This window comes from Mus caroli, unplaced genomic scaffold, assembly GCF_978045245.1.
Source record: "Mus caroli unplaced genomic scaffold, Mus_caroli_1 scaffold_11, whole genome shotgun sequence".
Taxonomy (NCBI): domain Eukaryota; kingdom Metazoa; phylum Chordata; class Mammalia; order Rodentia; family Muridae; genus Mus; species Mus caroli.
The window spans coordinates 58,000,710-58,012,951 of NW_028227266.1; the positions used below are offsets into that span (position 1 = coordinate 58,000,710).

At 37.4% G+C, this 12,242-nt stretch overlaps 1 protein-coding gene across 1 annotated transcript in view; it reads right to left on the reverse strand.

Moving 5' to 3' along the window:
• Arih1 (ariadne RBR E3 ubiquitin protein ligase 1) overlaps window positions 1–12,242 on the reverse strand; it is a 98,360-nt gene that overhangs the window by 17,643 nt on the left and 68,475 nt on the right. Inside the window, exons 6-9 of the mRNA XM_021171586.3 lie at window positions 6,961–7,027; window positions 4,618–4,724; window positions 627–669; window positions 127–198 (exon numbers count right to left, since the gene is read on the reverse strand). Of these exons, the coding sequence (XP_021027245.1) occupies window positions 127–198; window positions 627–669; window positions 4,618–4,724; window positions 6,961–7,027 (289 nt within the window). The remainder of the gene's footprint in view (window positions 1–126; window positions 199–626; window positions 670–4,617; window positions 4,725–6,960; window positions 7,028–12,242) is intronic.

Here is a 12,242-nt window from a genome sequence, read left to right on the forward strand (position 1 = left end):
CAAGGCCCATACCAACATAAACTCACACTGCTTTCGCTAATGCTTATACACTTACCCATATCCATGTGTTCATTATCAACAGTTGGGGTGTGGGTGGGGTCAGGGGAGACACACAGATGGACCAACCTTTGTGTTAGCTGCAATCCAATTAGAAGTTTCACTGTCATCATCACACTTTTTAATCCACTTCTTCAACCACTATTTGAAAATAACAACTGTTAGAATATAACTAGGCTTAAGGATAGCCATTTGTTTCAGCACTTAAAGGCAAGCTTTAAATATAAGACTCAAAAAGCAATTGATTTTCAATAGATATAGTCTCAATGTAGGAAAATTTGTAGCTATAAAATCTCATTTATATATGAGTAACCAATCAATAATTTTGCCTGGTTAAAGGTGAGTGGGGAATTGGGAACCTTGAGGAAAAATCAAATTAACCTAAAACCTATCCATGGATGTTCTAAGACCAAATGGGAGCCTGATCCTAAGGACTGCACTTATAGACTACCTGCAATGATCGCTTGAAAAGAACAAAATCTTTTGTTAGTCAGAACAAATCAACAGCTATTATCTTTAATCAAATCTTAGAAATATAGCATCCCCTTAAAAACAAAAACCAACCTCACCTTACATTTAACTGGATCATGCCAATTTTCACCACAGTTAAAGCTGAAAAGAACACCAAGAGTTTAAATAATTAATCCTATTTAGTATAAGTTTAAACACACACACACACACACACACACACACACGCAAACACAAACACAAACACAAACACAAACAAAAAACAACCATTTCACACTCTACAGTTCCCCAGTACTGTCAGCAAGGTCTATATTAATGAGAAATACCAAATCAAGGAATGTGTCTGTTTATTTTAGTGATTTTTTTTTAAGAATTAGTGTGTAGTAGTACAACAATTATATAATAAAATATACAGTAAGCCTTGCTTGACTCGCTCAGATTGCACTCAGAAGCTTGTGGTAACACTTCATTGATATATAGTCTATCTTCATTCACTCTGTACTCCAACTAGCTGATTAATTCACAACTCCATAATAATATACAGTAAACAATACATTAGAAACAAAGAGGCAAATCCTTGAATAATGTGAACAGATTAAACTCAGCTCCACAGAGAGAAATAGTATTAACCAATCTATTCAAAGCAAAATAAGGCAAGCTCCCCCTTCCCCAAACCAAAGAACCAGGCCTCGTGGCTCATACCTGTAATTCCAGCACTAAGCATGTGTGTGTGTATGTGTGTGTGTATTCGCAGACACACACATACACACACACATATATATTCCATTCAAGGGGCATAAATGAAGGAAAAATAAATGCTTATGGCTTATGGGCAGGGTAGCTACTGAATCTAGGCCTCAAGAGAGGGAAAATGGGGAGTTCAAGGTCACATAACACCTTGTCTCAAAATGGTGGTCAGGGGAAGACTCATTGTAAAGAGCCCAAACTAATAGTGAACTACACACAGTGAAGTCGGTGAGTCACAGAGTAAGATATGAATGTGGGATCTGCAGGGCAGCAGTGGTAAAGGACAAGAGTAATCAGAATGCACTCCATGTGTATGGAGCTATCAACAAATTTAATAAAACTCATACAAAATGAAATTAGTGATTAAATGAAGTCAAGGAGATGATTTTTCTCTAACAAGGTAGGCACAGGGAATGTGATAGAACAGAAAAGTGAGGAGCTTTAAGTGTATTCCACAGCCATTTCCTAACAACAAGAAACATGGCTAAGGAATAGCATTTGTTGCTCTTATAGAGGACCCAGACTTGACTGCAGGCACCACATGGTGGTTGACAACCATTCCTAACTCCAGTTAAAGGAAATCTGATTCCCTCTTCTGGTCTCTGAGGACACTGAATGCATGTGGTATACAAACAGGAAAAACTCATACACATAAGTAAATCTATATTAAATAAATCTTTACATATTTTATTTAAAAATAAATTTGAAAGTAGGTGTGGAATATATTTCACCTTCTCATCTTGTTACAAAGGTAGATTTCAGCCAGGCAGTGGTGGCGCACGCCTTTAATCTCAGCACTTGGGAGGCGGAAGCAGGTGGATTTCTGAGTTCCAGGCCAGCCTGGTCTACAGAGTGAGTTCCAGGACAGCCAGGGCTACACAGAGGAACCCTGTTTCGAAACCCCACCCCCACCCCCAAAAAAGGTAAATTTTATGTGTGGTGGCAGGCACATGTGTGCTATAGTAAAACAAGTTGGAAAACAACGAATTTCCTCATCTTTGACCTTGTTTGAAACAGGGTCTGTCTCTCTTCCCTTTGTTACTGTTCACAAACTCCAAGTGATTCTCTTGGTTTTGCTTCCTATGTCACCACAGGAACACATGGAGTTATGTGTTAGTGTGCCTGGCTTTGAGTGGTTCTAGAACTCAGGTTTTTACTCTTGCAAACACTTTACTGACCAGTCTGTCTAGATCACAGGGTTAAACTCTAAAATACTAACACACGATTGATCTTTATCAATACAATTTGTATTTTATATGTGCTTACAAATTTGTGAATTCATTTGCTCTTTGAGTATTAATTATTTTGGCTATTTATTTAACAATTTGGGTATTTATTACTTCTATGGCTGTTTTTAAAGAATCAGAACAGTATTAGAATACCAGCAAAACATCTATCTGATTGCTCTATATGGCTCCTTTTCTTTAAAAGACTAAGATCATTTTACTTTTTTGCTAGATCCTGCATGTCCCCAAATCTGATTCTAATGTTGAAATCTAATCACCAGTGAGATGGCATTAAAAGGCAGGGGTTGTTGGGCATGATGGCATACACCTTTAATCCTAGCACTTCAAGAGGCCAGTGTAATCTACTAATGAGTTTTACGACAGCCAGGGTTAATGTAGAAGAGATTCCTCTCTCAAAAAAACCACAACCGCCTGTTTCACCCAACACACACATATTAGGAACATCTGTAAGGTAATTAATTATGTCATGAGGACTGCATTCATGATCAAAGAAATGAAGACTGAGGCCTTGTTCCTTCTACCATGTGAGATTATTCACAAGGTATCCTCTATATAGCAAAAAGTAAACTTACACCAATGTAAGTAATCACCAGCACATTGACGCAGGACGTCCCAGCTTGCAAAATAAATTCTTGCCATGTAAATACTAGACAATCTTGGTATTTTGTTATAGCAGATTACCAGGCTAAGAAAGGAAACTGCTGATGAGAAGTGGGCCTAAAATGAGGAAGCAGACTTGGAATACAGTAATAGTGGTTGGGATGTGTGCTAGAAAGAAATATATTATATTGAACATTTGAAAATATAGATAGGCAAACAGAGATATTGGCTGTCATGAGACTTGATAATGAAAAAAAGAGGTGTAGAGAGAGTCTCAGTCATCTTGAGAGTACAGAGCAGTCCTAAAGAGAAGGTGTATGGAGCTAAGGCCAAGAAAAGTCATTCTGGGGATGTCTCTGATGAAAATGAAGATGATGTTATTGCAAACTCGAGGACAACTATTCACTGTAAAAAGTAGAACCTGACTTAACTATTTGTACCATACTGTTTTATGAAGTGGTAGAGATGGACAAACAACGAAGTCAATATTTGACTGAATAAACATTGTTGAAGATACAGTTGGGCTCTTGGATGTAAAAAACGGAACAAAAACTTTCAAACTGAGAAATTCTCAGGCTACCTACCCATTTAGAGAAAAAAAAAAAGCCAATAAAACACTTCAGAGACACTGAGATGTTCCCCAATATTTGGTGTTGAAATTTTCCTGATTTAATGACATCTACTGAATAGACAGAAGCCTACACTATAGAACTCTAAAGTCCCATGTTATCAGGACAGATGACCTAAACAACCAAAATTACCTACATATTTTCTTATTGTTAGATTAAAACTCTGTCTAAATCAAGGAAATTTATTATTTTCAAGTAAGCCACACAGTCTTTACTTCTTAATCTGTGACAAGGAAGACAGCAAGAGCCAGATGAAACAAAATACAGTAAAACAAGAAGCAATTTGAGTAGCTCAGCACTGCCATTAAGCTTTGACAGGATTTGCTCCCCAAGACACCACCACACACTCATCAAGCATGTACAAGGGACAGCTCTCCCAAGAAAACGTCACACAGAGACAGAGACAGAGACACACACACACTTTCTGAATGTTGAAAAAAGGCAATTAACCCGGATTAAGTTTCCTCTAATTAAAGGTTAAAGTGAAATATAAAGAAAATTATAATTACTGCATCATTTTCCCCCAATGAACAATACATTCAGCTGGTATGATGGCACATGCTTATCCCAGCACTTGGGACACTGAGCAGGGATTAATGTGAGTTTGAGGTCAGTTTGGGCTGCCTTAAACAAAACACCCCACCCCCACACTATCATATACATGCACAACGCTCCAAAAGATGAAAGCATTAGGGAAAGAACAAAACTTAAGGTGTGATTTGTGTCTTACTTAAAAGAAATACGTACTACTTTTGACTAGTATCATTTATTTCCCAGCATGAAGTTTCCCATTTAATTATCAAGATTAAAAAGAAAAGGTAGAAGAAACCCTATATTAACTTCCCTCATCTAGGAAATCACTTGCTTACCAAAACTGGCGGCCACATTTGCAGCGAACTGGTTTTGCATCAGGATACTGGACTTTAACAACATGGTGGCAATCTGGGGCAGGACACCACTTTAACAGTCGGTTGCACTGAAACACAAGTTAAAACATCTTAAAAATGATAGCAAGTTAAACTACACAACATCTAGTAAGGTCAAAAGAGAAGTAACAAAACCATATAAAACCCACTATAGTCTTCTATAATACATATTATATGTAATATTTTCTCATAATTATCATCTTTTAGTCAGAAATTGAGTGTTAACTTTTTTAGCATCTGGGGAGATAGATGGTATTTCTATTTTATTTTGTTAAAAATATGGTAGATTACATTGAAGTTTATTCAATGTTAAGCAATTCTTACAATTTATTCAGTTGAATATTGGGAACAAAATCAAGGACCACACCTTAGGCAAGTACTTTACCAACTGAGCAACATCCCCAACTCTACAGTGTTGTTAAGTTTGTGGTTTCATTATTTGTTTACTTTGGTTTTAGGGATCCAAACTCTTATCTGATGGGGAAGCCTTCTACCACAAAGCTGCATTCCCAGACCCTCACAAAATTACTTATCTTTCAACTTTTTTTTTTTTTTTGGTTTTTGGAGACAGGGTTTCTCTGTGTAGCCCTGGCTGTCCTGGAACTTACTTTGTAGACTAGGCTGGCCTCGAACTCAGAAATTCACCTGCCTCTGCCTCCCGAGTGCTGGGATTAAAGGCATGCGTCACTACGCCCAGCCCATCTTTCAACTTTTAATTCTATAAAATGTAAGAACTATATCTTTCATTCTACCTACAAATCCCACAGACACTTAAACAGTATTTAATTTTGTTTTATGTCTCTGTCTCTCTGTTTTAAGACAAGGTATCTCACTAGGTAGACCAGAGCTCCCTCAAATTTGTGATTCTCTTTGACCTAGCCACTTTAGTGCTGGGATTTCCAGGTGTATTCCACCCCAACCAGGCAAAACACAAACTATGACGTATGTTTATTACATGAACAAGACATGCCTTAAGCAACATTCTGTACTAGGCTTCAAAAATCAAATTACTGGATGGGCATGTAACTCATTAGGAGGTCACTTGCATTACATGTAGATGTGAGAGTCCTAGATTCCAATGTACAGACAAAAATTAAAGTACACTGATCAAAAGGTACATTAACATTAACTTGCAGTTTTATTGTTTAATCTCTAACACAGACAAAGACTATTCTCAAGACTGAAAATACAAAGCTATACTGACGTTACTATAGTGAGCACTGGCACTTTCCAAAAAACCTGAGGAAAAAAATAATTTTGTTTTATAACCTATATATAGGGTTCTCTGTAGTAGCTGCCACTGAGACACAAAAATCAGTAAGAACAAATATGCAACAGGCTTTTTCCAGTAGATATTTTTGTTTTTTGAGACAGGGTGTCTCTGCATAGCTGTGGCTGTCCTGGAACTCACAGAGATCCACCTGTCTCTGCCTCCCTGACTGCTGGGGTTTAAAAATCATACACTAGTATATCCACCTCCAAATAAAACTCTATTTACAAATACAGGAAAGCTATAATTTGCTGACAACTGGCCTATAGAAAAAAAACTGTATAAAATAAATAAAGAAATTATGTGTGTGGAGGGTGTATATTTTGCCTGCATGTATGCCTATGAACCATATTAGTGAGTGGTGCCCACAAATGATGTTAAGAAGGCACTGGGAATAGAACCTGTGTCCTCTGGAAGAACAGTCAGTACTTTAACCATGAAACATCTCTCCAGTCGATAACTACAGTATTCTTTATTGGCAATGAATCATAAGACAATTAGAGAACTAACAATGTTAGGATACCCAACATGATTATGACATGTTTAATAACATAGTGAAATTCTTTGCTAAGAATAAAGAACAGTAAAGAAAAAAAATTCTATTAAAAAGGTAATTTAGGCCGGGCGTGGTGGTGCACGCCTTTAATCCCAGCACTCGGGAGGCAGAGGCAGGCAGATTTCTGAGTTCGAGGACAGCCAGGGCTACACAGAGAAACCCTGTCTTTGGGGGGGGGGGGGGGGGATTTAATCAGCACAGCTCAAAATGATTTAAGTAAGTATTCTAAATATGTCAACAGGTTCATGTTGGTTTGAAAACTAGTATTTCAGACATAGGGCACCCAGTACTTAGGAGGCAGAGGTAGGTGGATATCGACAAGTTAAAGGCCAGCCGAGGCTACACTGTGAGACATTTCAAGAAACCAAGCCAAACAAAACAAAACTACAACAAAAAGAATATAACTAGTATATTTCTATTAATAAACAGAGCTTTGAAAGCTAAAACATAAACCACTTACCTCTACAAAGCTATTTGTTATTAAATGTTGATATTTTAATTTAACTTTTGAATCTGTGATCAGGCGCCTGAAACCAAGAATAAAACAAGTTACTAAAAGTTTATTAAGCCAAGCTTAACCACATGTATAAAGAAAATATAACCTCAAAAGTGTTTATGCTATGGTATTGAACTACATAAGTTGAAAATACCAAGCCAATATTTGTCCTAACAGTGATTTCCAAGTTTCTATAATTTGATTTGGAAAAACAATTTCCTCATATATTATAGTCTCACTATTCTATTTTGTCAAGTACGTGTTGGAACCTGAAGTCTGCAAGTGTGTTGTCCTTGCAGATTTTCTGTAATTTCTGACTACCTTTTAAAACACCTGACTCGGAAATAAAACAGATGCTGTCAGCGAGAGTGTGGGACCCAGGTTTGGTGATTACCCGTGTATCATTTTAAGAGCTGCCTTCATGTGGCAGTCCTTGTCAATTAAATGGAAAAACAGAGCAACTTGGTTTTCTCTGGGTGTCCTATACACATCTGCTTTTTTTTTTTTTTTTTTTTGCATTTTTTCTGTAACAACACAAACGGCAAGAAAGAAACTATGAAGTTGAAGTCTGTACTGGCTATTTTTGTGTCAACTTGACACAGCTGGAGTTATCACAGAGAAAGGAGCTTCAGTTGAGGAAATGCCTCCATGAGATCCAACTGTAAGGCATTTTCTCAATTAGTGATCAAGGGGGAAAGGCCCCTTGTGGGTGGGACCATCCCTGGGCTGGTAGTCTTGGGTTCTATAAGAGAGCAGGCTGGGCAAGCCAGGGGAGGCAAGCCAGTAAAGAACATCCCTCCATGGCCTCTGCATCAGCTCCTGCTCCCTGACCTGTCTGAGTTCCAGTCCTGACTTCCTTTGGTGATGAACAGCAGCATGGAAGTGTAAGCCGAATAAACCCTTTCCTCCCCAACTTGCTTCTTGGTCATGATGTTTGTGCAGGAATAGAAACCCTGACTAAGACAAAGTCTCATTAGTTTAATGAAAAACATCCTTCTTAATGTCACAGGAAAATGGTGTAAAAGATAAAGACATAGCTGAGTAGTTAGGCATTTGGCAAACACATTCAATCACTATCCGTTTTGCTGTTTTTTTTGGTGGTACTAAACCCAGTGTGGCGGTGGGAGATAGCCACTGACAAAATAACCTCTTCACATGCATACAGAGATGGCCCTGAGTGAGACAGTATTGGGTGCTCTGGCTTCACAGTTAATTCTTTATTACCACCACCACCATTATCGAGATCAGGTCTCTCTGTGTAGTATGTTCTCTGGCTGTCCTGAAACTCACTATGTAAACCAAGCTAGTCCTAAATTTACAGAGATCCTCCTGCCTCTGGCTCCCAAGTGTGGAGAATGGAAGGCATGAGCCATTTAATGTCCATTCATGCCCAGTCCTTCTGTTGTTCTTCAGCTTTATATCCTCCCTGTCTTAGGTTACTTTCAAGTGTGTTCTCATCACAAGTGTGTTCATTTTCCACCTTCATATTCATGTTGAAAGCAAAGTCTAACAATAATTAGTCTATTTGGCAGTTCCTCAACAAGTTAAACACAGCATTACCACCATTACAAACTTCTTCAACTTCCCTCCTAGATATACACACTTGGATTAAAAATGGGTGTTCCGAGGGGCTGGAGAGATGGCTCAGAGGTTAAGAGCGCTGACTGCTCTTCCAGAGGTCCTGAGTTCAATTCCCAGAAACCACATGGTGGCTCACAACTATCAGAAATAGGATCTGATGCCCTCTTCTGGTGTGTCTGAAGACAGTGACAGTGTACTCATATACATAAAATAAATAAATCTTAAAATAAATAAATAAATAAAGGCCACAGTTATTTATTTTCCAAATACCTTCTCTCTTTAAAAAACAAAACAAAAAAAAAATTGTCCCACAAAATATTACACACAATGTTCATAGGACAAAAACTCACAAAAATATAGAAAGTTATAATGGAATACAACTCAACAATAAAAAAATCTAAGTGGTGATTCATCTCAAAAACCAACTATGCCCAATAATGAACCTAAGAAGGGAAACAAGCACCTCCACCTCCACTCAGTATTCTGCTCTCCTTCACACATGGTGTCTGGGTTAGACGATAGACACACAGAAACCAGATAGACACACACAGAAACCAGATAGATACACACAGAAACCAGATAGACACACACAGAAACCAGATAGATACACACAGAAACCAGATAGATACACACAGAAACCAGATAGATACACACAGAAACCAGATAGACACACACAGAAACCAGATAGATACACACAGAGAAACCAGATAGACACACAGAAACCAGATAGATACACACAGAGAAACCAGATAGACACACAGAAACCAGATAGACACACAGAAACCAGATGCATACTTGATAAGGTATTGGGAGATATGGAAATGGTTGAAAGGAAATGGAATAATAAAAATATTTTAGGATTAACTATAATCCTAGTATTTAGGAGGTTGACACAGGAAAGTTTTTCCTTTTAGTTCAATTTGTACTGTATAATAAAACTGTTCCTTAATTTAAAAAATCAGCAGCTAGGGACAGGTAACAATTCCATCAGTGAATTTTTCTCTCTCTCCCCCTCTCCTTCCCTATCCCCAAGTGGTAAAGACATTATATCTATATTATCCATAATGTTTCTCTGATTTTACAAACTTCTTCTTATAGCTGATATTAGTCCTGAAAGTCATCTATTAATCTAGTATGCCCTACCGGGACTTTTAAGAACAACAGTTCTTTCAGAAGTTTCCAGCTAAAATTTCTTTTTACACTGTCAAGAATAGCACTATTAAGAAGAATGAAAAGTTCCAACTATTAATATGTTAATCTTAGGGATATCAGTTGCTATCACCTTTGTTGAAAAATCACTAGACTGATTCTCTGTGGGAACATCTCTCAGATAGTAGTAAAACAGACTCTCCTCCATGTCTACTGCACACATGGAACATACCATCAGAAGCATTGACTACCCTCAAGTTTAGGAAATCACACCTGCTCTAACAAAGAAATTGGAATGCTACTATGATTTCAAATCAAGTGACTTTGCTAAGATGAAACACCATAAACAAAATAAAATAAACTTGGGAAAAAGGAGGTTATTTCACTTACACTTCTACAGCAGTTCACCATGAAAGCATTTAGGGCAGAAACTCAAATAGGCAGGAACCTGGAGGCAAGAACTGATGCAAAAGCCATGGAGTAATACTGCTTACTGTTTCGCTCTTCACAGCATGTTCAACCCAGAACCACCAGCCCAGTGGTGACCTTACCCACAATGGGCTGGGACTCCCACATCAATCACTAATTAAGAGAAAGCCCTAAAGGCTTGCCTACAGATAGCTCTTTTATGGAGGCATGTTGTCAACTGGTGCTCCCTCCTCTCTGATGTCTATCACTTGTGTCAAGTTTATATAAAACTAGCCAGAACAACTACTGAATAGTGTTTATGCATATAAAGCAGTGTAAATTTAAGAAAAAACTTTATTGTATAATTTAGCATCAATAAAAAATTTCCTTTCAAGTCTTTCCCCCTTTGAACATAAAACTACAAATACAAGTAATTAAATAACATCACATAATTCTCATTCACCATGTCATGAATCTGTATATCATTTTGTAAATAATGTCACCTCTCCTTTCCCTATTTCCTCCTTTCTCTTCCTTTCTTGAAACAAGATCTCACAAAACATCCCAAAGACTTCAAAACCTCAAGTTATCCTGCTCACTCTCCCAAATCACAGACACACACAAATAAAGATTTTCAAAATCCAATAGTCAAAGCACTCCTCTCTGACCCTTCAACTCCCTATAACTCAGTCAGATGGCTGGATCAATTGAGTGATGGACAAAGACCATATAATGACCTGTCATTCCCCACATACTGTCTTGTGCAGTTTCCCCTAACACTCACTCACTCCTTTGCCTCTCCCTACTTCAATCTATATATTTATGTTTACAGTTGTTAAATAACATTTTAGAAGTTTAAGTTACTTTGGCTTACCAGTGAACAATATATTGTTTCTCCAGCATTATTTGTCAAAAGTTGACAAATTAAGGTTTAATTTTTTTTACATTTCAAAGGTTTTCACTTCATGCTAAACTTCCTACATAGAATATCAAATTCAATACCTTTGCAGAGAAATAAAGAGGCATTTATTTTGTTCGACTATGAGACAAGCAACTCTAAACCACATATTATCTAAACATAATGAAACTTTGATCAGCAAAATAAATTATCTCTCAGAGACAAAAGGCAAGCCACTGGGGAGGGGGCTGAAACATATACTATAGAACTTGCTATAATAATAGACCAAACCCAATTTTAAAAATGGAAAAAATCATTCCAGTAAGTACTTCATTAAAAGAGATATGAGGGCTGGTGAGATGGCTCAGTGGGTAAGAGCACCCGACTGCTCTTCTGAAGGTCCAGAGTTCAAATCCCAGCAACCACATGGTGGCTCAAAACCATCTGTAACGAAATCTGACTCCCTCTTCTGGTGTGTCTGAAGACAGCTACAGTGTACTTACATATAATAAATAAATAAATTAAAAAAAAAAAAAAAAGAGATATGAAAGGCTAGAGAGATGATTCAGTAGATAAAGGCAAGTTATCAAAAGCTTGATGAGTTTGATCCCCAAGGCCTATACAGAAGAGAGCAATTCCCACAAGTTGTCCTCTCACCTCCACATGTGTGTCATGGTATGCATACACAATAAAACAACTGTAGTGTTAAAAAAAAAAAAAAATTTAAAGAGTGGCCTAAGCTGATATAAATGCTTTATATAATATAAAGAATGCTTTATATTATCTACCACATTCCCACAAGAATGGCTAAAAGACAAGAACTCTCATATTTAGTGAGGAATATATACACACACACTTTAGAAAATAATTTGGCAGAATATACTAAACTTAAGATATTTTGGTCCAGATATAACCGAAGGAAATTAGTGTATATCTGCCAAAAGACATATAGAAATATTCTTTAAAGTTTTATACACTGTCCAGAAACAAGCCACTCAAAAATTCAAGTCTCAATTATGCAGAGAATCAAACATCATACAACAATAACTATGGATAGAGCACATACACCATGCCCATGAGGAACATATTCATACACAAAAGAATACAGGCAAACCAGCTCAACTGGGCAAGATTGATGATCCTTGCAAACCAAAGTGACAGGAGAGAACCACTCCCAAAAGTGACAGGAGAGAGCCACTCCCAAAAGTGA